Here is a 27,716-nt window from a genome sequence, read left to right as displayed (position 1 = left end):
GTGGGGACATGGTGTATCTGACTGAGATGTGGGGATTGTGAGGTGGGATTGTTTGGGGGTCTTCTTGCTGGTGGCCATCTGTGCATTTGCCCCAGTATTTAGTGCGGTGCCTGGTGCTGAGTAGATGTATTCGTTGGAGTATCAGTTTGGCTGTCTCTGTCACGAATTACTTACTTTCTGTCTTTCATGAAGAAGTCTAGGTAGGTAACTGTCCAGAAAGGTATGGTGGCTTTGTGCTATTATGTTGTCCCTAGATTCATTCCCCCACTTTTCTATGACTTCATCTTCAGGGAGTGGAGTATGGCTGAGGGGATGGCCTATTACCATAATTTTGCCTTCAAGCCTGATAGAAGGAAAGTAGAGAGCAACAAGATTCCTGCTGGAAGCTGCATTTTATCACTCTGCTGTAGTTTACATTTTAATTTTTTCTTTTTAAACTTCACCCAAAATTACACATGTTAAAAGCTTGGTCCTCAAGGTGGCGCTGTTGGGAGATTAAAGAGGGGGGTCTAATGGGCCATCTTTAGGTTATCAGGGGCTACTCTAGAGGGGACAGTGGGATCCCAGCCCCTTCCTCTTCCATTCCTTTTTAGCCATAAGATAGTGGTTTTCATTTGCTGTGTGCTCCTGCTATGATGTGCTACCTCACCACAGGCCTAACCAATAGGCCAAGCAATCTTGGACTGAAATTTCTACAACTGTGAACCAAAATAAACCTTTTCTTTTTGGGAGGGTACCGGGGATTGAACTCAGGACCTTGCACTTGCAAGGCAGGCGGTGGCATCACCGAGCTAAATCCTTTCTTCTTTTAAACTGATTAACCTTTTCCTCTAATAAGCTGATTAAGTATTTGTTATAGTAATGCAAAACTGACTAACACATTTGCCCTTCATTCCACTGTCCATAACTCATATAGCTATAACAAAGTAAAACATAAGCTGGAGAAAATGCTGTATTAATAGTCCAGCCATAATATCCAGTTAAAATTCTGAAGTTCTGTTGCTAACGGATGAAGAGATTTTGTGGGCCAGGTTCTTAAGCACAGTATTTGCCACAGTGGTCCTGCATTTTGTAGAATGTAAGTGGGTAGTATTTGGTCATGTGGCATTGAAGGCCTCCACATGGAAGTACCCAGGAGGTGGATTGTGATATGGAATGGTAGCTCAGAAGAGTGAGGTGAGCATGAGATGTAAATAGGCGAGGTCATTGCCTAAGACCATGGAGGTACTCATTAGAATGTTGAGAAAAGCAATAAAAAAGAGCCTGAGAAAGCCTTGGTGGGAGTACACATAGGTTAGGAGGCAGGAAGGGCAAGCGAGAAAAGTAGTCCAGGGACTAATTGGAAATATTTGGAGAAGTAACCAGCTAAAGAATTGAATTTTTTACCAAGGCAGGATAAAAAATGGATGAAATGATATTGTGGAAAGGAAGAAAAGTTAGGGAAGATAAAAAAACAAAGAAAGATGGAAGGCTCAGAGTATGAGGAGAGAGAAAGACTGTTGAAGGTGTCCAAAAGTTTCAGCTACAATTTATGGCATGCTGAAATTAGGTTCTATCCAGAGCATCGGATCCAATGGAGCATTCTTCAGAGGAATGTGATCTGTTACAGGACAAAAATTTAGTAGAGGTTTCACTAAAGATATGGAAATATGTCATGAGTAGTGATTGTACTTGACCGATGACATTGTAATGGATTATTTATGTTCTACTCTTTCTGTGCTGAAATTGACACTAAAAAATAATTTCTATAAATGGTAAAAGAAATTATTTTAATTACTATAAATAGGTTCATTTGGGTTAGTTTTGTAATCAGCAAGTAATGTGAACCATATTTGATGACTAGAAAAATCTCAAACATAGTCTGGAGGGTACAGGATTTGCATTTTTAGTGGTTTTATTCTCTGGAGCATTATAATGTGATGGAAAGGAGATTTTGCTCAGGGAAGAATCTCAAATTCTGGCATCTGTATTGCATTGTTCCCCTAAGCATATTTCTGACTTGTTAATGCTTATGCTAATAGGGAAAAATTTAGCATATAGTTATTTTTTATTTATTTTACTGAGTCAGAAAGGAGGCCTATTCACCAGCCAAAGAATCTTTGACACAGATAGCATCTTTATCTTTTATTTGTTTGAGTTATATTTTGAATTAAAAAAAAATAGGAATCTAGTTCCAGGCTAAATGAGTTTTGTTTTTTATTTACGTGACTAGACTTCTTTTTTTTTTTTTTGAGATGGGAGTCTCACTAAGTTCCCTAGGCTATCCTCGAACTTGTGATCCTTGGTCTCAGCCTCTCCTATAGCATGTGCTACTGTGTCTAACTTGTTAGATCTTCTGGACTCAGTACTGCCCGATAGAAATAGAAGGCACTTTAAAAATTTTAAAATGTAAACCATATATATAATTTTAATATCTCCTAGTAGTCACATTTGTGAAATGTATGAAGAAATGCATGAAATTAATGTTAATATATTACATAGAATGCAGGATATCCAAAATATTGTTTGAACTTGTAATCAATGTAGAAAATTAATGAGATATTTGGCATTCTCTTAAAGAAAACCAAATCTTTGAAGTCTTTGTTTATTTCAAGTTGTTCTTTGTTGGACAGTGCAGTTCTAGAGATGTGAAGAGAAGTCTTGTTCTCTTCTCATTTATTTTGCAGGTCTGCCCCTAAGGATTTCTCCTAAACTTTTATTGTTAATGACATCAGACACTGACTCCAATAGGCGTGTATAGTGTATTAGTATTGTTTTAATTTTTTGATCACTTTTAGGAGGTAAAGCGAATGAATGGGAAATAAGGGTCTGTCTTTTCTTTTCTATAGTACTTTGCTTTCAGTGTCACCTGAGACTTCTTGGTTACATTTCAAAGTACTGAGCTGGGAGTGTAGCTCACTGGTAGAGCACATGGTTAGCCTATGAGGAGCCCTGAGTTCAATCCTCAGTGCCAACAAATAAAAAACAGATAAAAAATAAAATTACTAGTGGGCAGTTGTATGAAGAGCAAAATGAAGGTAAATTTTCTTACATTTTATGTTTTCTTTCATTAGCCCAATGCTTGCTTTGGTTTCCTCTCTATTCCTTTTTCCTGATGACCTGTGTTTCTGGGAGTTTTCCTGGGCTGACATGGAATGGAGGCAGCAATGCAGATGATCTTTCCCATAGGGACCTCTGAGAAGTTGCAGGCTCAACAACAGTTTTTCTTTTTTCTTTACTCTTAAAGTTGTTGAGAAGGCCTGGGAATCATGAGTAGATCTGGGGTTAAGATATTCATTATTGTCCAGGCTCTGCTTCCTTGTATGCTCTCCTTTGTGCCTGAGGAAATACTAAGTGCCTTTCACACTCTACTAGCAGAGGGCTTTTTTGTAGGTCCACTATCCATCTCCTGATACTGTCATAAAATAATATATAATATGCTATGTAAAAAAAAAAGTATATATATATAACTAGAAAAAAAAACCCCAAAACAAAGACCTATAAATCTAGGTTTGGTGGTCAAAACATTGCTCCACCAGGTTGTTGTAAAATTTCTAGCATTTGCTCAGTTTCTGCTCACATTTATTCTTTTGTGGATAAGTGACAGAGCTGGTGGACTGGAGGTGGCCCACCATCCATGTTGTGAGTAGATAACACTGATTTACAGCTACAGTAATCTCCCTCTGGATCACTCTGTGACAGGGCTCCTCCATTTTACATATCAAAATGCAGGATCAAAGAGACTAAGATATGCAGGGATTTGCAGGTGCTGGAGGTGGAAATCAGGCCCAGACTTGTAGCGCCCCCACCCAGGGTCTCTGGTAGAATTAGGGAAAGGTATCTCTTCCCCGAGCCAGCTGGCTCTGCCTTTGCTCCACACACTGTGTACAACACAGCCTGGACCATGATACCCATGTAGCTCTGCTCAAACACACCTGCGCCCTCCCTGCCTCCCTTTGTCAGACTAAAAGGGCCTTTGGGAGGAGAGAAAGTGGAGACCAAGCCTCTTTTCATCACTATATTGTGCATTTTCACAAAATAGCAGTGGAAGGTTGAGGGACATTCAAGTTGGTGGAAATGACACATTTTTAGTATTTCTAGAAAGTGCAAGTTTGCAATTATGCTTTGGGGTACTTATCACTCAATTCCTGTCTGAGACTATTGTTAGAAATTTCCTTATACAGTCAGTCACGTAATGGAGATATAACACATCACCGAAAAATAAATTAATATGTAATGACCTCAAAAATACTTGGGCATATATTCCTCTTATCCTTGCTGCTTTGGTCATTGTACTTCTATCATATCTTCTTGGCACTGGTTTAGTACATAAATGGAATTTTAAAAGATATAGACAGTGAAAATAGACTGAGGATATTAATGCAGCAATCACAACAAAAATTAGTTAATGTTAATTTTAAATATATTTGTAGCTCTGCAGCCAAATTATGTTAACTATAATAAGGTCCTGAAAGTTGTGACTGGGGCCAAAAAATATGAACATTTTGGTTTTGTTCTCTTCATGACCAGCTGTTGCACCTGGTCAAAGGAAATGTCTCACTGGTCACATACAATGCCAGGAAAAGAAATTAAGTGGAAAAGTCATTCTAACCACTGAAAAACTACTCTGAGCCAAATAGGGCCTGATTTTTTTTTTAAATAATTACATGAGAGGAAAGAAAGAGCAGTCATTCTCTGGAAGAATTAAATAGAATCATGAATGTATCAGTTTTCTGTCTTGGTGCGATATCCACATTAGTATCTCAATGGGGTGAGGTAGTCAGTTTAAGGTAAAAGCTGCCAAACATGTTTTCTTTTGTATTTAACCTCTTCTTGCCATCATCTATTGCCATGAGCGCTCCACTATATGCTAAGCCACGGCTAAGCGCACTCGGTGCGCAATCACCTTGATTGTCCGCTGCAGCCCTTTGCAGTTGATGCCTTGCTTTCTGAGGGAGGGATCCCAGGCTTTGGAGCACTGGGGCAGCTTTTCTGAAATGTACTAGGAAGTGAGTTGGAGAACCGAGGCCCCTCACGTTCTGTGCAGTAGAGCACTGGCATTGTCTGGGAGCTTATTAGAGACCCAACCTTAGCTCCATTCACACTTAAACATCAGTATCTGTGTTTTTGAAAGATCCCAGGCAATTTAGGTAGAACTGAAGTTTGAGAAACGTTGCTTTATTTTACAGAGTCGGTGCTCATAATCCCTGCACATTCTTGCCTCCCAGGAAGTCTGAGATAACCTCCTTAAGAGAATTCACTGAACCTGATGTGTCTTAAGGAAGATACAAAATAATCTCTTTTTTCCTGATCATAGTCTAGCTCTGTAGATTTCAAATTTGTTAATTCTACGTTTTCTTCTTTTTGGCTAAGTGATTTGAGATCTAATCTTAGAAGAGTCTATTCTTGCTTCTCCATTGTATCTGTCCTCACTGGATTTTAAAAAATGTTCAATTTGATAGCTTCCTGTTGTTATTCAGGACATTGGAAAAAAGGACACATGGCAGTGGCTCATCATACAAAGGTTGAGTTGCCCTGGGGAATTGTGGCATCTATCTCTTTATTAGGCCTCTGCCCTCTCCTGCTTATAGGACTTCTGTTAGGTGATGGATAATTATCACTCTGCCTATTTTCTTAGGTATTGAAATATTAAATACACTTTGTAATTGAGTACATTTAAGTTACAGTAGAAAAAGCAGCTTTCTTATATGAAAGGTGAAGCATTTTATATATCCTTTTAAGGACTTAACCCTTAAGCATAAGCCACTCATGTTTAAAAAATAAAAGTTAAACATCAAGAAACTGCATGAAATATCAGTTTTAGAGACATAAATTTTTGGACGTAAGTTTGGAGCATGGACAAGAAACGTTAAGACTGGATCAGTGGTTCTAGAATCACTGGGAGAGCTTTTAATGCAAACTAAAGTTTGCCACTTGTGTATGTGTTGATGAGGAGGGTTGTGATACAGTGCCTGAAACTTGGAGCTTTAATAATTTTCTGGATAGTGATGATGATGTCCTCTGAACCAAAGGATACGGATTAAGAAACACCAGACTAGATTTTTAGAAGATGAATTAGAATCTTTTGCATTCATCTATGCAGTTTATAATATAAAACTGTACACTGACAAGAGAGGAGGAGGTTTGGCTTTTAAAGATGAAGAGAAGTTATCACTGACTGGACTGGATAGCAGAGAAGAGTATGCAGGTGAAGGGGAGGCAAGAGTCTAGATTGATTTCTAGGTTTCCAGCCTTGCTGTGTGGGTGGAGAATGATGGTACCTTTCCTCAACATACTCAATAAAAGAGGAGGAGCCAGCTGGAGAGTTTAGTCTTAGACACATAAAATGGAGATTGATGTGGGTAATTTAAGTGAAGATATCATTTAGGAAAGTACAAGACTGCTGAGTTGAAGGTGCAGGCATGTCTATCCATACGGGAGAAATTACAGATCCTGAAGAGAATAAGGTGCAGAAAGTCGGACTCTGGGACATGCCAATGTAAGGTGAATTTAGAATAATTCACTTTCCAAAGGACTGAAAAGAACTGGCAGGAGCTGTGGCCTGAGAGTTTCTATGAGGGTGTGACCAACATGTCGGTACTGCCGGAAGTCAAGTGATGTATGGACTCACATGTGCCCATTGCATTTTGGACCAAAAGATGATAGGAAACATAGTAAATGCAATTTTGTCAAACAGCACGGATGGGACCCAGATTGCATTTGTCTGAAGTTAGAAACCATCTTTCAGGACAGAGTCTATGTGCCTTCTGAGCTCCTTATTTAAGATTTCTAATTTTTCAGTTCTAAAGAAAACAGTGCTAGTGTTAGAAATGCTTTGCTGAATTAGTTGGTGCATAGTTAAATAGTAAGCTAAATTTTCTAGGTGAAATTTAATAAAATGTTTAAAGACCAAATTTAGAATCAAATCTAATATGTAATTTTTCCCCCTTGACACAGCAGCACCTCTTGGAGGTATTGTCCCTTACCCCTGGAAACTTTCAGAGACAGCTGGGGAGGTTTTATGGTTGGTCTTTCTAAAAGTGTTTTGTTTTATTCCCCATCCCCGTACCTGCTGGGGACTCAGAATGCTATTATTGCTATTAAGAATATTATTTTACTCTGTGATTTTGTGTGACAGCTGGGTATGGTTATTTTATTAGTTTCCTGGTTGACCCAGCTTACAGCAAAAAAGCAAGACAAGGTCAACAAAGGTGATAGTTGTTACGGCAGCTGTCACTTCTAGTAATTTAACCATAACCACTTTTCTTTCCTTTTCCTCTAATGTTTTTCTAAATAGATTTAAAACAAAACAGAGTAAATAGAAATCGCTGTCCCTCAAGGATCAGGACCTGGGATGAGTTTCATAAGCAAGATTTATTGGTGGTGTGTTAATGTCTGGAGAACACGGTTTAAATGTGACTGTTCCATAGCAGCGCGCCCACCTCTGTCCCCAGACCTCCTGGGGTGTGTGCACTGACGGTTCCGGTCTCTGGACAGCCAGACCTGAGATTGAGCTGATGCAGCCCTTTCAATCTGATGCTTTCCTCCCTTATTAATTAGTTGGAAAGTTCTCCACAAAATGTGGGTCAAATGCAGAATAAGAGGAACTGCCAGTAAAATAGCCTTCTAACTGACCCAAATAAAAGCACATTTCTGTCTTATGGTACACCTGATCTGACCTAACAGATTCTCTGAGTGCATACTTTTATTTTTCCCTTCACTTATTGACCAAGTTTTCAAAGGTCAGTGTTAAAAACCTAACACTTTCTAAATCATGGGCTGCAAATGATCAAATGTGTAATTGTTATTTCACAGAGACCAGACTTGCTTCCTAGACTATTAGAAATTTTACTTGTTGACAGATCATACTCTTACAAGACTGATAAAGCACATGACTTTGAGGTCGATGGTGAATACCGGGAGAAAGATGGTAGATTTTTAAGATTTATTATAGATAGCCAAGCTCTTTTGAAACATTAAAGAGTGTTTTGAATACTTTAAGTAATGACATAGGTATTTTCTCTTATTTTTTTCATTTAGAATTAAATGTCTTCTTATGTATATTGGAGTTAAAGTTAACATTTTCCCTTTTTTCTTTGTTTCTGGAGCAGGTTGTCAAGTTATTAAGCAACAAAAGATCACAAGCAGTTGGAATATTAATGTCTAGTCTTCATTTAGATATGAAAGACATACAACATGGTAAGTGGAAAAATAAAAGCTCAGCTTTTGAATGCTAAATTTGGGCAGAAGGATATTATGTTTGGTGGTAAAAGTATGTCAAACTTATTTGTGTATACTGAGATTAGTGTACTTCCCATAAGTGCTACCAAACTTTCTCCTGCAACTGTTTCTCGAAAGGCTACTATTAATTAGACTTTTCTTTCTTGATATACCTTGCTGAGAGCCTCTTTTTCACATGACATTATTATCCTCATATTCTGCTGTAACAGAGCACCAAATACTGGATAGCTTTGAAACCATACACATTCTTTCTAAAAGAGGCTGGAAGTCTAAGATCAGGGTGTAAGTATGGATGGGTTCTGGTGAGGACCCTCTTTTCAGCTGCAGACTACCACTTTCTCCTTGTAGTCTCACATGGCAGAAAGAGGGCAAGAAAGCTTTCATGGGTCTTCTTCATAAGAGCGCTGATCCCATTCATGAGGGCTCCCCTCTCAAGATCTAATCAGCCCCCAAAGACCCACCTCCTACTAATATCACATTGAGGGTCAGGATTGCAACATGTAAACTATGGGGGAAACACAAATGTTGAGTCCATTGCAGATATATTTAATCTGTTATGAATAAATATTTAATTTTTATATCATATGATACAGTAGTCCTACTGTGCTCTGTAACTTTGTTAGACCTTATCCAAGGTGTTTACTTGTGGATATTACACTCAAAGAGTTATTGGTAAATACTAGCATGAGCCAGACAGTGGGGGTTCTCAGCCGCTGAAAATAATGCAGAAGATTCTCTGTGGGAGAGTCCAGTTGGTTGAGCCTCGAGTCTCAAGAGTTTGATGAACTAATATAAAGAAGAGATAGTTAACTTAAACTTAAACTTCCACCCAGTGTGAGAGTTACAGGGAAGCCTGTTTCACTTGTCAGTTTAAGGATAGTCTTATGATTAGAGATTTTAAATAGTAAACTAGATTGCCATATTTCATGATTAGCTGAAACAAGTTTTCAAGAGGCCAAATGACCATTGTCTCAGATGTCTTTAAGGAATTCGTTTAGTCCTCCTGTTAGAAGATACTGAAAAGCTAAAGCAAATTTATTATATTTAACTCTTTAGGGTGGAAAACTGGTCCCTCTTCTTCCAGTTACGTGGGACAACTACACATTGCCAACCTCTGGGCTTTTCTACTATAGAAGGATTGAAATATCTTTTTTCTAATGACCACCAAAGATGATTTCAGATTATCTTTTGCCAATTTTTATTATTAATGGTGTCCAGATACATTGAAGCAGTAACATCATGATCTTTCATTATTTCTCTTAGATTGTTGTTTTAAGTTATATTTTTAAATAGGCTTATGACATATTTTCTGTGTTTGGAATTAGGGTGGTTTCTAACATTTTCTAAATGGATTTAGTGTCAATATTTTAATACTTGAATTCTACCCTACGGTTGACAGGAATTCTGGTGCCATTTCCCCTATCACATCTATGCTGAGAAATATTGCTCAAAGGTCCATAGTGGAATTAAATTTATATTCTGAATGTCCCTTAAGATGCCTAGGGCCTTAGAATAGATTTAAAGCAGATTGAATTATCCTGTGGAATGCCAGTCTACCTATTAAAGAAATATGGTTTCAAGTATAATACAGACCTTATAAATCATGAAGACATTTAACTGGCTTTCTAGCTTCCCCCTTTATGAATGTGGATTCTATTTGTTAGGCCAAAAGTATTGTGTGGAATAATTCATAAATAGCACAAGAGTGGTGTGTGCCCTGTCAATTGATGAGTAACTCTTAATCGCAATGTAAGTTTTTATTAAATTGTTTTGATGGCGAGGAGACTTCCTCAAGCTGAAACATTTCGGGTAATAATCATAGAAGAGAACGCCAAGGCTGGCGCCAAGAAAGTACTTGGTGTTTCTAACACTGGCAGATGTAGCCCAGTTAAGTCATAGAATGAAATCTGAAAATAATGATATGGTCCTTTCCTTCAGTCAAGTATTCAGCTCGGGTTGAGCTAATAATGAGAACCTTATGAACAAAGGAGTCCGCCTGACAGCTGTGTCTGTGGTACAGCCAGCAAGAGTTCATTGAAAATTTGCTTGCTTAACATGCAACACGAACAAGAACATAGCATGAATGTCAGTCGTTAAAGGGTCACACAGAATTATGCATAAACTTTATCCTATTAGGATGTGAACTGATTGCCTGAGTCCCTTTGAAACTCTGTGCACCATTTTCTACAAAGCAGCTGCCTTCAAAGTCTGAAGAAGGAAGCAGTTGTGATTTCTGTGGACAAAGTTCTGTTCTGCCTCAGTGTGTTGTCTGGAGCCATGGTTTCCATGTGGGAATCACTTGTGGCCTCTAGAGTAAACTCTACTTCTCTCAGGATATGCCTCCACGGAGAAACCCACAGAAGCATAAACACCATTGATTTGGGATGTGGGAGCAGCCACAGAATTTACCCAGACCTCCAGTCTCATTTTATAGAAGAGCAAACTAAGAGCTGCCAGTGGTCCAGTGTCTTTCTCAATATTGTGCCTCTCGTTAATAGAGTAGGTTGAACTTGCGCTTGGGCCTTCGTTAAGTGGACCTGTTCTGTGCCACTTCCCCAAGGCCCTGCTTTTGCTGTGACCACTTCTGATAGCTCTAAAACCAAGAATGTACCTGTAATGTTGTTCTACTGAGTGATTCCAAACCTCCAAAAATGGAATACCACACCCCCCCCCCCCCAATCATTGTTCGGCCCTGCACAGGTCAGTTCAGGTAGATTTGCTGTTGCATTTCACAGTTCTCGCCCTCACTGTAACTTTTACACACACAAAGTTAATTGTCTGGGGGCTGCCTCGCTTATAATTGCTGCATCTATTATTTTCTTCTTCCTTGCAAACCTCCAGAAAAGCCTATAGTTGAATTTAAAATACCTTTTAGAGTGATGAGTGTGTAAGGCTTGGGTTCTAGGTTCAAATCGTCTGCACCTCTCAAGTGAAGAATCTGACTTAAAGTGCCTGCCAGAAGGAATTTGCCTTTTTTGGTGCCAGCACCCAGGGGCACTGTAGGTTGAAGATGACCTTAAGTCAAGCTTCAAGGATTCTTCAGAAGGTACAAACTGCTCTTCGGCTTCATGCATTAGTTTCCAGCAGTCTGGAGTCTGTAGCACTTTGAGCACCACTTTATTGTGGGGAGGGTCTAAAGCCCTACTTTGGGTGGGCTCTGGGTTTTTGTATTTGGCTCCTGGCCCTGTGACACTGTCAACAGAAAGTTCAGATTTGTGGGGACAGACACAAGGCCTGAGGACAAAAGGGGTCCTGAGCTAGATCACTTCTTTCAGTTCTTTTCTTCCCCTTTATGGGGCATGATAATTCCTTACTATTTAGACACCTCTTTGGTGCCTTTTTGATGATTAACAAATATATCCTACCTAACATTTTTAGTTGTTATTGGTGGAAGGATTGATTCAATGATGTAGCCTCTTACTTGCAGAAATTGATTTCATGCATGTGCCCTATGGCTTTGTAATGGTAGTTTAGTTTTGGGAAATAGATTGATATTTTTATACAGAATTCAGTCACACTTCAGGGATCAATGTGGTATTCACAAATCTTAGGTCCATATTTTAATTTTAATTTTTTTTATTTTTTGGGTTTTTTTTTTTTTTTGGTACTGGGTATCAAACTCGGGTCCTTGTGCTTGCGAGGCAGGTGGCAGAATCACTGAGCTAAATCCCTGGCCCTTAGGTCCATATTTTTAAATAATAGGAGCTGCAAAAGAATTTCAAATTCTGTAAGGCTCAGCTTTATCCCCTACCTCGAATATCCATATAATTTATCATCCCAAATGGGATACTTTTTAGTAACTGGACAGGTGTGCTATTAACAGTATCACCTGGATACCAGGTGTTACCTGGAAATTTTGCAGGTACATCAGGATTACGGTCACTGTACTACCAGATCAAACTGAAACAAGTTTCATATCTAATCCTCCCTCATGACATCAGTATTTACCAAACAGGTATTTATTAATCATGAAGAAGGAAACTGTTTGAAAAACTTGCTCTGTAAAGTTGAGGTTCTTTGCCCCTTGTCTTTTTATTTTTTGGTACCAGGGATCGAACTTGGGTCCTTGTGCTTGTGCAGCAGGCAGCGAAACCACTGAGCTAAATCCCTGGCCCTGCCCTTTGTCTTTATGGGTACTCACACCACAATTTTATCTGAAAGGTTTGCTCCAGAAGGGTGGACACACATCAAAGAGGTAGGAATCTTTTTTCTTATAGTTTGGACAAGGCATGTAGAAATCCAACTCAACCCAAATGTTGATCCAGTACTATATAGGTTCTAAGCCTCAGACAGCTTCCTAAAGATCTAGGCTGTAACCTCTACTAGATTCTCATACTCTTATCTACTATGGATGTCTGTGACTATCTATGCAGAGAGGGTATGGCTGGAGTATTTCTAAGATATCTGAATTAACCCACATACTTTGAATTACTAGTTTCACCAATGACAGCTGATTTTATACATTAGTATGCTAATCAAAAGACCTCAGTTGTTGATTTAGATAGGAAGAGCTGAGCAGTTTGCCTTAGCTGCCTCTGCTGTATCGTCTTTCAGACACAGTGCTGGGCAGCCATCCCTGGGGTGTGGACCTTATCAGTAGGACAACTGACTACCCTTCAGCTGAAGCTTTAACTGGTTTGTGCATACTGTTACATTCCCTCTTCAAATGTATTTCAGAGTAGGCTATAGGTACTGTAGCAAGGGATGCCTACTATGTATTTTATGACCCACCCATAGCAATAAGCTTCTATATCCTGAAGGGATGGCCCTGATTCTTTTCTATATTTTAAAGAAATAAAAAATGCCCTGCCCTGTCTGTAGTGAACTGAATTGCGGACCTGAGGTCAATGCATGGTACAGTATGTCCTAATTGAAATTTCTGCCCTATTAAAGCATGATTTATCAAAATCATGTTTCTTCAAGTTAAATGGATATAACAAAATATAATTTATACACCCAATAAAAATTATAGATTTTAAGTTCTTTGTTCTCTAAGCATAATGACTTCTTTTCAAACACATTTTCCCCACAAGGAATGTAAACATTATGTACTCTGAACATGTACTAATACAAAAAATTTTTTCTAAATACACATGCATATATTTAAGCATTCTTTACAAGGACAGTAGATATGCCCATGAATTTAAATCAAATTCCAGTGAAATCTCAGTTTATTAATTGGAATACCACACTGGAGCATGTGTCATGTTGCTGTTCTCTTGATTTGTCTTAATCTCTTCCAAAAGAACTTAGAACTAGAATCATTATCTTGATAATTATCTAGGAAGGAATTACTTAAGGTAATAGGTATTAAAATGAAACTCACTGTTAAGCAGGATATATATTCTAAGATCATACATAATCAGATCATTTCAGTGGTATGCAGGAAGATGAAATTAACTGTTGGTTTGAGTTTTACTTCTTTCCTTCTTCCCTCTTCCTTCTAGCACTACTACTGATCATTGTGTAAAACAGTGCAGAAGAGGAGAGTTAATTACCATTTTACAGTGGAAGGAATTGAGGCTTATAGATTAAGCCTGCCTAGAATATTAGCTCGATAGGGCCAGAATGGGTGATCAGTTCTTTAGACTCCTAGTTCAGCTCTGTCTGCTCTGTGGATTGTGTTAGCTTATTATAGACAAGGGCATGTGTTACCTAACAAAATGAGAGTATGCAAAAACAAAACTGGCAAGATGACACAATACTTTTGGTCACCATTTGTTTTGTGTGTTAGAGTTATTAAAACATTAGAAAATATAAATTTAGCAAATTCCATTTATTACTTTCTTATCCTAGACAAACTCTCCAGTTTACTTATTGACTATTTTAGAGAAAAGAAATTGTGAATTGTTTTCACATATGTGAATTAAATACGGAAAAACTTTTAAGGAAATTATACATGAAGTTGCCTGTTCTTGATTGAACCAAGCAAAGGCAGCTGAAATATTGACAGAAAAAGCAATCTAGACTATGCTCACCAATGAACAAAAGCAAGCTGTGAGCATGTATAAAATGGGTATAAAATGTACTGTCTCTTTTCTAGGTCAGCAGTTGCTCAGAGAGCACATAGGAAATGAAAGGGCTACCTTTATATAGACTTTAGGGATGCTTGCTTTCAGTTTTTACTCACTCTTTCATCATGTTCTTGTTTTTTACCCTGAGCCATTTCCCCAGCCTTTTTTTTGTTTTTGTTTTTAAATTTTGAGACAATGGCTCACTAAATCACCCAACTGGGCTTGACCTTGCAATCTTCCTACCTCACCAGCCTTCCAGAGTTCTTGGAATTACAGGCGTGCATTACCACGTTAGGCACTTGGCACGCATCCCTGGGTTTTCCGTCTCCTTTCTACTGGAGAATAACAATAGTTCAGAGAGTAAGTTCAGGGCACAGCGCTTGGATTTTGTTATGAGACTAATTGATTGTGTTAAATTCATATGTTAAAACCTAACTCCCAGTTCAATGGTCTTTGGAGATGGAGCCTTTGGAGTAATTAGGTTTACATGAATTTATGGGTGGTGGGGCCCCTGTGATAGGATTAGTGCCCTTCTAAGAATTAGAGAGACTAGACCCTTTCCCTCCCCCCTTTCCTCTCTCTACCACACCCCCCCCCACCATGTGATGCAGTGGTGACACCTATGGCATATGTGCCACAGCAAGCTGTAGCATTGAAAGCTCTAAAAGGTTCGCCATCACTGAGTGATGACTCAGCCATAACGCAGCCATCTACAACTAGAAGAGTGCCTTCACTAGGAATTCCATCTGCCAGCACCTTGGTGTTGGACTTCTAAGCCTTCAGAACTATGAGAAAATAAACTCCCCTTGTTTAAGCTTCCCAGTTTTTAGTGATGGTAGCCTGAGCTGACTGAGATCCATTTGAATCCCAGATCTGCTGGTGGCTGATTTGCTGAATAAACCTGATTACTTCGTATCTCTTTTCTTCAGTTTCCTCTCCAGCAAAGAGCTGTGAAATGACTCCCTATTTTAAGCACTCAACCTTAGTTGTCCTCTTCTTCCTGAATTCCTTAGGAAATGAGCTAAAAGTCTATAGGCTTTAGAGTTATTTGAAATTTAGAGCATGAACAGCCAGCAGGAGAGAGCCTTATTCTTCCTCCATCACCTTGAATAGGTTTGACTACAAGCATTTGTGAGGAGACAGAGGAGGGAGGAGAATGCAAGAGGTGTTCCTTCTGAGGGAATTAGGGGGGAGATGAGAGGGCAGAAATGGAGTTTCGGTTCAAGGGGAGGATATCTGAGTTCTATAGTTTGGGTTTTCAGCCAGTGTTATTGAAATGCTGAGTTTAGTACTGGCCTGCCCCCCATGTCTGCTTTCTGAATGAAGATAAATATGAGAATTATTTATATTAGCAGCTCTTAGAAGTTGAACGTGGCTACGTCTTTGAACTATGGTTTATCTGTAAGGAGGGCAGTTTGTTTTGGAAACTTGAAAGGCTGAGGTCTCTCCCATGATTGTGTGGTTTCTTAAACATTGTGCTGTATGAGTCAGCCGCACTCTGCATGTAGCACTCTGGGCTCTGGGTGGCACAAGAGTGAACACTGTGACAGGGTTTGGCTTTGTCAGGAAATGAATCCTGGTGTGGGGGACAGGAGTAGAGAGGCTAAGTAGAGATCCAGAGGCTTCTGTTTCTTCCTTTGACATCTTATGTTTTCTGGGAGTTAAACTATTTTCTAGCCATGAGTATAATGTGTAAGAATGCCTCTTTAAAAATCTGGGACTAGCCTTTCTGAATTCAAGGCACTTTGAAAGATTGTTTTATGGTGACTTTTTGCACGTGTTTGGATAACCTGCACATCTAGCAGTTCTTTCTCCTGCTGGGCTGCCACTGAATAATGTTTTTCATATGAAAATTTTCTACCAAACAATTTGTAGATTACAAACTCCAGGTCTTTTTTCATAGTTTCTGGTTTCATTCTTGCAAACACAAGCCTTTTCACTGGACTATTAATTACCATAAGAAAGTTTATCCATAATCATTTGTTTATTTTTGTAATATTCTCAAAAATTGCATTCAGTGTGGGGAGTGTTGCTTTTTTTCCCTCCACTAGGTTTTCTAGTGTCTGGTTTCTTTATAGCTCTGAAGTTTACAGGGGTTGCTTAGAAATTGCTTCACTGTACTTGTCTCCTGCCCACCCTTTTTGTTAACCTTTATGTTAAATGTTTTCCTCACATGGGATATAGAATTTTAAGACCTGTTTATTATATTTATTGAGACATTAAAATGTAGTAGATGCTGTTGGAAGGGTGACTGAATGGTTTTCATTGAAATGTAAAGTCACTTAGAATTAGAAATTTGAGAAGAATGTGGGCTGCAGTGAGCTTGTTTAACCTTTTCATCAATTGTAGCCTTGTAGTGGAGAAAATACATGTGAGGTAGTATATTTTCATTAAAACCTAGTTTGTGAAATTTAATATCAAACACACTTTAATTTAAAATAAGGGTTGATTACCCAGAGTTTTGTTATATAAAAAGAAAGATCTCATACATCATTTTAAGTCACACAGAGATTATTATATCAGGATAAACTGAATTATTATGTCTTTCATTGCAGGCTCAGCAAAAAATAAAACCCAAGGTTAAACTGAACTTATATTTTTATGACATTGTTCCACATTTGGGCTTATTATATTGCTATGGTAAGAAGGAACATACTACTTGGGGGCTGTACTGAAGCTGTGAGAATGGTCATTCCTTACCTTCCTTGTACTTGCTATGTGAATTATATATCATTTATTCATTTGTGTGTTTACCTTTCCTACCCTAGAGATCCTCCCCTGGAAGGAGCTCTGTGAACCTGGAGACTGAGCCCCCTTCAGCCCAGGGCATTGCCCCCTGTAATAACAATCCCTGGGTGGTTGTTGACTGGATTACCGTGGACCACGTCGGGGTCTGTGTGTAGGGAGAGCTTAAATCTGAGTGGAGAGCACTTTGTGTGAGCTCAAAATCAATGGCATCAGCTTTGATCCTTGAATCAATCTGTGTTAAGCATAGGTTCTGCAAAAATATTCTTTTTACATGCTCCTTGGTGTGGCATTTGGACTGGTATTTTGGGAGAAGCAGAAAGCCCCTTGATAACGGGAGTTGTGTTTGTCTAGCATCTCAGAGTGGACACTTGCAAGATATTTTCTTGCCTTCTTCATCCATCAAATGAAGGGAGGATCTGAAAGTGGAAGAGGAAGAAATGATTGACATTTTCTGCTTTTCCCTTATTGAGTCACACATGTCCTATTCCTACCAAGGGCATTCTAGAAACATTACTGCAGTGATTTCCCTAAGTTTAGTGTGCTGAGACAGTTGATCAAATCCTAAAACACCAAGGGTATGTTATCTTTTGGCAGCATTGCAGTTATGTTATGCCCATGGTCACTTTGTGTCTTCTATGCTGGTCAAACATGAATACAAGACCTCTAGTGTCCCAGTACCACTTTGCAGCCAAATACCAATGGATACATTTTAAAATTAAACAAGTTTTTACTAAGATTCTTAACATGATTAAAAAAAATTGTACAGTTTAAAGCTTAAAATGAAAAAAGAAATACATGGGTTCCCTGCTTCCTGCATGAACTTTGTTTACCTCTGATGTGGATCACAAAGGAAAAGTTTTCTTCTTTTGTTTGAGCCATTGGAGAATAATAACAAGCTAATTTGAGGAAATGTTGGCGTTTAGAAGGAGACTTTGCTCTCAATATTACTGACACCATGAAATCCTTATGAATCCTTATGAATTGTTGTAAAAGAAATTTATGAATTGATGGGATGTTAAAATAGATTATACTGGTAGTGCTATGTTTTATGGTTCCAAATTTAAAGATTTGCAATTGCTGATAATAAAAGCTAACACTCCTGGTCATTACTGTATATGCCTGCAACCACTCTCGTGAGGTAGGTGATGTTATTATCCCCAGCTTATGGGTGTAAAGCCAGTCACAGAGTGGCAAAAGAATCTCAATCAGCAAGTGGTAAGGCTGTGATTTATACACAGGCAGTCTGGATGCAAGGCTGTGCTCTGAATTCCTGCTGTATTTCTAAGAACACTAAATGCCATTGATTGTATCAGAGACTTAGGCTAAAAAATGGTGCATGACTTTTTTCCCCTCCATGGTTCTTAATTACAAAAAGAGTGTGTTGCTTGGGGGAAGTGGGGAGGAGGGAGAGAAACCCAGAGAGAGAAAAAGACCGCTGCTGTGCAGGCTGCAGAGGGGTTATTTGATGAATGTCTTGGAGGATTTACTATAAAATTTCTCCTATTATCACTAGCTGCTGTATCTTCTAAGTTCTGTGACTCCAGTGATACTCAGGTTTGCATTGCCACATGTGAAAGGCGCGGGTATCTCTGTGTGGCAAACTTCTGTACTGATTTCAGCAATGAGGAGAAGCATTTGTTCAAGACTATGATTACCTTAATGAAATATTTTCTCTTAATGTTAGGGTGGATGATAGGGACTAATTTTGGTATTGGCTCACCAGTCCCTCTTCTCCCCATGTAGGAAGATGTCAATAGTGAATTAATACCAGGAAGGGCGGCCATGCTTCATTCATTCCTGCTGCCTCCTTTCCTTCCTTCATTCCTTCCAACCTTTCCTCATTTGGCCACTCCAGTATTTACTGTGTGCTTACTTTGTGCCAAGCTCCATTCCTGGCCCTGGGATACAGGAATAAAAGCAAAAAAGACAATCTGTGTCTGTCAGAACTTATTTTCCAGTGGGGGATAATTTTTAAAAATAAAGGAAAATATGTGGTATTTCAAATGGTGGTAAGTACTACAGGGGGAAAAAAACAATGAAAGAGAATAGAAACAAGGAACACAGAGTGAGAAGTGAGACAGGAGGTAGGGAAAGACCAGGAGGAGGCGACATATGAAGGGTATGAAGATAGGAAAGTCACAAACGTCTAAGGGAAGAGTGTACTTGAGAAAGGACCAGTTAAGTGGAAAGGTCCTGAGGCAACGTCCAGGGACATTAAATGAGCAGCATGTTTCTGAATGTGCCTGAACATAGTACTTGGGGGGAGGGAGTTAGAGATGTATTTTGGGTAAATAAGGCAGGTAGGAGGGTGGATCATATAGGGCCTTGCTGCATTTTAAGAACTTTGCTTTTACCCCAACAAAGAAATACTTTTAGAGGACTTAGGCAGAAGAATCTGATTTATGCCTTTACCTTTGCTCTGCTGCTGCATGGAAGATAGGGTTGAATAAGGTAGGCAGGAGGACCACGGAGGAGACTATTATAGCAATTTAGATGCAAGATGCTAGTGGGTAGATGAGGGTGGTAGCAGTGGGGGTGTGTGAGATGATTAGATTCTTCATATGTTTGGAAAGATAGAGGCAGCAGGATTTTCCAGTGGATTGGATGTAGAGTGTACAAAAAGAAGATTCTAGAATTACTGGCCTGAGTTAATGAAATGATGTAATTGCACCTACAGTATTATCAGGGACCTTAACAAGAGTGGTTTGTTGAAGTGGTAGAGGCCAAACCTTGTTTGCTGGAGAGTGGAAAGAAAGCAATTTGGAGAATCCAAGCTTAGACTTTTTGTGAGAGGAGATGCATTAATCTGGTCTAGTAGCTGGTGGGGGAAATTGGCCAAGAAAGGGTACTCTTATAGGTAGACAGAAATATAACTTGCTTTTAGACATGTGAATGACCCCTTCTGAATGGGAGAGTCAAGTGTGTTGATTTGCTAACATTGATGTAAAGATAAGCTCAAAATATTTATGTTTATAGATAAAATACTACTAGTAATCAAATACAGATATTTTCATTACCAGTTTGGTGGGCTGTTAATAGCATTGAGACTTTGTCATAACAGCCATTTGGAAGAGAATACAAGATGAGTTCTCTATGGGAACCAAGTTGATATTTCCTTTGAAAACAAACATTCCTTTTAATTCTTAGACTTAAAAAAATCATTTTAAAGTCTAGTATGAAGAGCTTGTTTTAGATTTGTTAGCTCTCATGTTCTTTAACTGTTGTATCTGAATTCAGTTACAGATGCCATCCTTTCTTCTTGGTTTTTTAAATAAATAGAGGGACAAGGCATGTTTCTTAAAGATTATGCCTTACCCAACTTGATGTACCCAGGTCTGCTAACATTACTTTATTTGTCTGAGTCAAGGCTTTCGAAATACTCAGATGTTTGGTAGATGATAATGGAAGAATATTGAGTTTACTTAAAATGAAACCCAAATATTCACTTAAATCTTCACAGCATTGCTGTGTTTTGAAATACTGTATTCAAAATGATTAGAAACATTTTATTTCCAAAATGAACTGAACATTTTAGTTCTAAAAATGCACAGTTTGTACTTTTAAGACAAATTATTCATTTATTTCTAGTTCCAATTTACTAATTAGCAGTCTCCTGAACCTAATTCCTATGATAGTATACATGTGTTCATGTTTATTGTTAAGCAAGCGCCTTCTTTGCAAATCTCAATGTACAACATGGTAAGCAGGCATCGGGGCTCCTGGCCTCATTGCTGCAGGGCAGTTTGAAGCAGGAGTGGAGGGTCAGTTGTGTTTTGGTGATGAACTTGGAGTGTTGTATCCACTCATCTGCTACACATAACCCAAGGGCAGGTGTCATGGGGACACGATGTCACTTTCCCAGCATCTGGGAGTAGTAATTTCAGAATACTTAGTGAAAGGCTTGAAATGCTGAAATATGATGAAGTCTGGGGAAGTTGCAACCCTTAACTCTTTTATTCTATGCCAAAAAGGATTTATGAAAGAGAGAGTGGGTATTCCTTGGTGGTAACCAGGCAGGAGAGGACAATATACTTCCTCTCTTCAGCTAGAAGAGAAGGAAATGAAAGGAAATGTGATGTTCTTTAGGATATTTGTTAGTTGGAAATTGCTGCTGTTTCAACAAGGAGGATCATTATTCAGCTGAGATTAAATTTTAAGTAGTTTGGCAAAGTGTTTTAGTCACTAGTAACTATTTCCCTCCACATAGATATATTTGAATTGACTCTGTCCAACTTGAAAATAAGAAACAAAAACACAAAAGGATTTTTATGATAGATCAACATGAGCTTGAAATATAATTTACTCTAGTTGGGGAAAGGGAATGAAAAAAGACTTAGTATTGCAAGATGGAGCAAATCTGTACTGAAAATACTGGTTGCCCCAGGTAGGTTAACCCTCTCCTACATTGAGTAGTTTCTATCTGAAGCTTTTCCAAGCAGTGATGCCCAGATTATATTTTTAACTTTTACATACATTGCCAATGACTAAGGGATGTTAGGAAGCTCTTCCAATAAAGGTAGTTTTCTTTAATTTAAAAAACTCTTTATAAGCCATGAAAAGAAGATGGATACAGCTTCCCCAATTAAGTATGTATTTGTGAACCATTGCAATTGGAGAAATGCTGAAAGTCACTGAATTTTTAAGCTAACAAAGAAGAAAGTAGCTTTGAGAGAAGCAAAGTTGATAGCCCCTTTGTCAAGGTGTTACACCAAAGCAGGGGGTATTTACTGAACTCTGGAGAATGAAGTGTGAGGATAGGACAGTGGACAGTATCTGTCCAGCAGTTGGCTTTTCATTCATCAGTCACCTGTGGAAGTTCAATTAATCACTGGGTTGCCAAGTTAATTTTTGTTAGAAAGGAGCATCATGTTGGGTATATAACACCCAATGCTTATTTTTTAGAAGTATTTCTATTGATGAGTTACTAATTTCAATTTTATAACTTTTATTATATTAAACAATGTGTACTTCAGGAAAATATCAATAAAATGATGTATTGAATATTTAATATTCTTGAATGTTTATGAAAATCATCAAAATTTTCAACATCAACTAGTTTTTTGTTTACAAAGTTTAAAAAATAACAGAAATGAATTCCTATATGAACTACAATGAAAAGACAAAACTCTACAACAAAAGTAATCTTTGCTCAGTTATCATACAGAGGTGGTTTTCACACATGAAAGCAGCATGTTTCATACAGATGTATCACTTAGACAGCACATGTATTTTGCTTTCCTGCCTTTTTTGGTAGGACATACTTGACGTCTTGCTGATCTTTTCTTTTGTCAGGAAGATCTTATTATATTTACAATGCGTACTTAATGGAAACATAAAATATCAAAAAATAAAGTATTAATTTTTTAACATGTATTGAGTATGTAGAATAAACATCCACATTTTCAACATCAACTGTTTATAAAACCTAAGAGATAATATCAAAAATAAATTGTTACGTGAACTACAATGAAAATACAAACAAAAGTTTACCATAGAAATAATCTTTGCTTCAGTTGTCATACTCATGGAAGTCTTCACACATGAAAACTGCCTATTTCATACACAAGCCTCACTTACACTGATAGCATGTATATCTTGTTTTCCTGTCTTTTTTTTTGTGGGGTACAGTTGACATCTTTTTGGTTTTTCATGGTCACAGCAGGCCTTTGTGATGTTGCACCTGCCTCTATTAGATCACTGGTGTGTTGCAGAATTTTTTTTGCATAGTTCCTTGGGAAGAAGCATTTTGTTCTTCCTCTGTTGTAAGTGATCTTGAATAAATTCCAGTCCCAACTGTCTAAGAAAATCTCTCCATGGTATTTTGGACTTGTTATTTTCTTTGTAAACTATAAAAGTATTTATGTCACACATGTTAGGATAGAGTAAAACACAATCATTGGCCAACACTTGTATTTTGAGTGACATCTTAGTTGCTGCATAATTCATCAACAACATCTGTTCCTTTTTGGTTTTGTTGTAAAAAGGTACCATCTCTGGCTTCAATTCTGTCAAGGTTGCTCTGTCAATCTTGCCATTGTGGTACAATATTGACAGCAGTACTACTTTGTTTTTCTTTGCCATATATGACGTCAGTGTTATGTGTGTCTGAAATCCAATGATTGCACTATACAATTCTCTATTTTGAACTTGCAACATTCCATTCAGAATTTCTTCTTTGCTCTTGTGAATCGTTCACACACTGGTCAAGTTATGCTCTTTTAGCAAATGTAACATCAATTGGCAACTGGTAAACCAATTGTCAAATGTTACATTCTGATTACTTTGGGAGATAGAAGCAACAAGTCTGTTTAAATTATTATTCAGTTTATTACTACACAAATAAGGAGCTGGTGGCTGAGTGCCAGGATAAATTTCTAAATTGAAAATGTAACATGTATGTCTTACCAAAAAAGACAGGAAAAAATTGTATTTTCATTGTAGAATTTCTTCTGGTGTGGGAGTATATTACCCTCCATGATGCCCAGTGACTCACTGAAAAAGTAACATGGACCCTTAGATGAGTGTAACACACCTGTTGACACTTTTGCACACGTGCACACACCTTGCCGTTCATTGTGCCAAGTGGTTTAACATAAAGTTCACTTCCTAATTAGAACAGGGCCAGCTTCATCTTACATTTGAAAACTTGCTATTGTACCTAGAACAAGTCTTTATTCATTAAAAGCACATCAGAGAAATCCTAATATTTAAAATTCCTCCCATCTTTAACTGATTTCTCATTCCTCTAGATAATGAAACATTAATTCTTATATATATTGAAAGAGAAGAAAAACCTTCTTTAGTTGAACAAAGTATGACTTAACACACAAAACTGATGCATCATATTCTGTTTGTATTAACTAGATGTTGATCTAAGAAAATGTGAAATTATTCCAAAAGGTTCATGGTAAATATTACATTGGGTGTTATTTTTTTCCCTATTTTTAAGTGTTTTAGAAAAGTAGTCTTGAAGGATTAGCTAAGGTCCCCTCTATAATATACAGGAAGGCATTGCCACAACACATTTAATTTGGGCATGTAAGTGTTAATCTTCTCTGTCATATAAATTTATAACTGACTTTTCTATGTTTTTGATGCATTTTTGGCTATCAGCAACCAAACCTCTTAGTTCTGTCCCCTACTCTACATGTCTGCCCAGATATAAATGCTTAAATATACTACTAACTGCTTAAATCTACTAAAGAAGCTGACTCTGAATTATGTTTAGGTGAATTATCTTAAAAAGAATTTTTTCTTTAAAACTATTATTATAATCATGGTGTTTATAACTAAACTTTTCTGTTTTGAATTTCGTTTCAAAGTGAGACATGTTTGTGTAGAATTAAACTGAAAAAATGATTACTATGAGCATGAAAGTTTTTTGGCATAAGACATTTTAGATTCCTGATGGATTCTGGACTTATGGAACAGTCTGTAAGCCTACATTCAAAATAAAATTTTGTCCTGTTCCTCTTTTAGAGCATGGGTTAGAAAACAGTGGCAAAATGTGATCACAGAGTTAGGGTCCTATTTCCAGGGGAACTCACTAAGCTCTCTTTTACAAGAGTGTAAATGTTTACCTAAGCAAGAAGGTGAAGTCTGCTATGCCCAATAAAGGACATTTTGCAGTGCTGGTTTACGGAAAACATTCAACAGACAGTGGATGTTTTACACAAAGTACAGTGCGTTGTTTGAAACTATTTGCTCATCTATACACTATGCTTAAAATAAACACTATCTGGGAATATGCCAGTCTTTTTTTTTTTTTCCTACCTCCCTTATTCCACACCCTAGATTTTGTCACCTGCCAAAGTCAAATAAATCTTATCTAAACAGTTGAGATAAGCACTGAGTCTACCCAGCATGGTCAAATCAACAAACCTCTCCAAAAACAGAAATGAAATACAATATCACTAGATTAAACAGTCTACCATGGCAATCATGTTTGCATTTAAAGATTTTTTACTCCAAAAGGATTACAGTCTTGGTATCCATTTTTTTTCCCCCTGCCTAGACAAGAAGGCGACATACCGACTCAAACAAAATGCATTTGTTCTCTAACAATTTAACTTGTACAGTTCTTATAAACATGGCCCATAGGTGTGTGAAACTTCCCGACTTAATCAGTAACTTATGTCGTTAACCTTGTATAAGCAAGTGTGTTTGAGACGTACCAGTGTTGGATTGTGTATCAGATTCATTTTTTTCCCCCAACAGGAAAACCTTTCTTTCTGTAGCCCGAAAAACTTCTGGAATTCTGGCCTCTTATGTCTTTACCTTACAGCAAAGCCTCACCATGTTAAATTTCCTGAAAAACAAAAGACAACATCAATAAATGAGATTTTCTAAATTATAAAATATTATAAAAATGTAATTTTCTTCCTTTTAAAGGGACATAGCACTGTATTTTAGCTGTTTGCTTAAGAAAGTATAAGCTCTACAAGGATGACCAATGCCAGTTTTACCACTGTGCTCCTGAAATTGAGAAGACCTGACTGAAATTATGAGCTCTCTGGATATTTTTGAATGAATGAATATGTTTTCAAAAAGATATTGTTGCCTTTGCAGATGAACACAATTATTCTGTGTGTTTTTGCATCAGTTGCTGATATTTACAGGCATGTCTCTAAGGTGAATATATTTGTCCCAGTGAAATTGTTCCTTTTTATCATCCTGCCATTTCATTAGCAATTTTTAATTTATATGTGATAAGGAAAGAAGACATATCATTCTGTCACTATCACTTTTTGGAAAAATGCTTCTCAGGTATTATCTACATTTATACATTTCTTATTGCAGAGCAATTTATACACTGCTGATTAAAAATAACTAATTTTTCCATTGTTTTCAAAATGGATCTTCACGTACGTTAGCCACAGCCTGCCGTTAGCCCACGTTGATATAGATGTGTGATTCCAATGTGTTGCCATTCTTTTATTTTTAAGGTTGAAACAATATGAATGTATCTTATTATTTTCTAATGTACACTTCGTTTAATAAGAGCAAATATATCTGCAATGATACATTTTTAGATGTTTAGAGAGGAGTAAGAACTTTCCATTTTTGCATGCCTCCTATCACAAAGACTGTGTTCCATAGATGAATAATTTCTAACTTTTGCAATAACCATTTAAAGGAGATAGTAATATTACTTTCAATATACCCATTTCCCATAGGAACAAACTGAGGCTCAAAGAGCTTACCAAGTCTCTCCAAGATATACAGCTATTTAGTCACAGGTCTGTGTTTTCAGTTCAGGTTTGTTTGAATTTCAAAGCCCAGGGCTTAAGTGTCAAGTAATTTTGGAGAACGCCAAAACTTTTGAGTTATTTTGTTAAATTAACATTGCTCATTAAACACGTTAGTGTATACATTAGGGATTTGAATGAGAAGCACAATAATAGAATTTCAAAGTTTTAGAACTATAAGAGAATGTCACTATTTTAATTTGAAATAAAGAGCAGTAGTGGTATATTTGCCATTTAATTTTGATGGTCTGTAAATGATAAAAAATTACTTGAAATGTTATTCAATAGCTTATGTGTTTTATGTGTTGGGTAAGAATGCCTAGCTGCATGTTTTGTGGTAAGATTCCCGCAGTGCAGTTGGCCCAGTTTGTGTTGTTCTGCAAGACCTCCTGCTTCTAGGTGCTTCAGTGTGCTCAGAGGTGGGCTCACAGGAAAGGCAAATGCAGGGCTTCTGCATCACATTATCCGGTGTAAAATATGGCAGTGACTAGGATAGCAAGTATCTCCCTCTCAGAAAAGCTACTTTTCATAAGCTATTGGATATGTTCATCTAAGCAAGCAAAACTAAACAGAATTTTAAAAATCGCTTGACTGCATCTTTAGGAAATTATTGTCATGTAATTCATTTTGACAGTTTTTTTTTTTTGGTAACTTCCCAGGTGTGCAGATTTTCAGTTGGGGATTAATGCATCAGTTTTTCCTTATAAAGGATTGCTGGTTATGATTCTTGCCTCCTCTGTGATCAAGTTGCACAGTGACTTGAGGCTTGTATGCTTTATTAACTTCGAATAAATATTCGGGGGTAATAATTCTAGACATTTCTACCAAACCACTTTTTCCCATTTCTTCTTGCTTTTCACATCTCCTTGCAACACAGTCAGGGCAGTACTAGGAATGCCTCGATGAATAAAAACTGGCCATTTGTGTTCGCTACAGATGTGGAGGAGGAAAGGCAGGTTCTTCCCTAGAAATGCCTGTCTTTTGGTCTTTATTGCCATGCCCATGTTTGTGCTCGTGGTACTGTTGGCAGCAGGTATTGTTGCCCATACCAGCATGTGGCATTTGCTTTTGCTTTGTCAGAAGATTATGCTGCTGTGGAGTTATCAGACGCAGTAGGCAAATGTATGATTTGCAGTCTCTCTCTTCAGGTTAGCTCTCACAGCTTCTCTCTGAAGGCTTAGTAATGACTTTCGTTTTTCGTATTGCACATTTCTTTGCTTGTCTGCAGTATGCAGGGCACTCTTGTGGGAGCTTATGGTATCTAAGAAAAGACCACTTGTCAGGCTCTTTAAAATCTCCTTGGAGGCACAGAGCACATATTTTTATACAAAATAAGGAATCTGAACTGTATCAGATAGCTTTTCTTTATTTTAAAGAGCAGAACTGAGAGGCAGTGGAGTTCATTATGAGCCAGGATAGTTAGGGAGTATTTCAGAGATTACCTAGGCTGTAACTTGCAATTGCTATTTTGTTAGAGATAGCAGTT

General features: G+C 37.7%; 1 protein-coding gene across 1 annotated transcript in view; it reads left to right on the top strand.

Annotated features, from left to right (window-relative positions):
• The window catches only part of Fmn2 (formin 2), a 313,847-nt gene that overhangs the window by 117,990 nt on the left and 168,141 nt on the right, over nucleotides 1–27,716 (top strand). The window contains 1 exon segment of the mRNA XM_087194309.1: nucleotides 8,091–8,178. Coding sequence (XP_087050435.1) covers nucleotides 8,091–8,178 — 88 coding nt within the window.

The sequence above is a fragment of the Heterocephalus glaber genome, unplaced genomic scaffold (genome assembly GCF_053883595.1).
Source record: "Heterocephalus glaber isolate CG9 unplaced genomic scaffold, H.glaber_assembly_v1.0 deba00001600, whole genome shotgun sequence".
NCBI classification, from domain to species: Eukaryota; Metazoa; Chordata; class Mammalia; order Rodentia; family Bathyergidae; genus Heterocephalus; species Heterocephalus glaber.
Note: the sequence above shows the minus strand (reverse complement) of the source record. Positions and strands in the feature narration are given on the sequence as shown.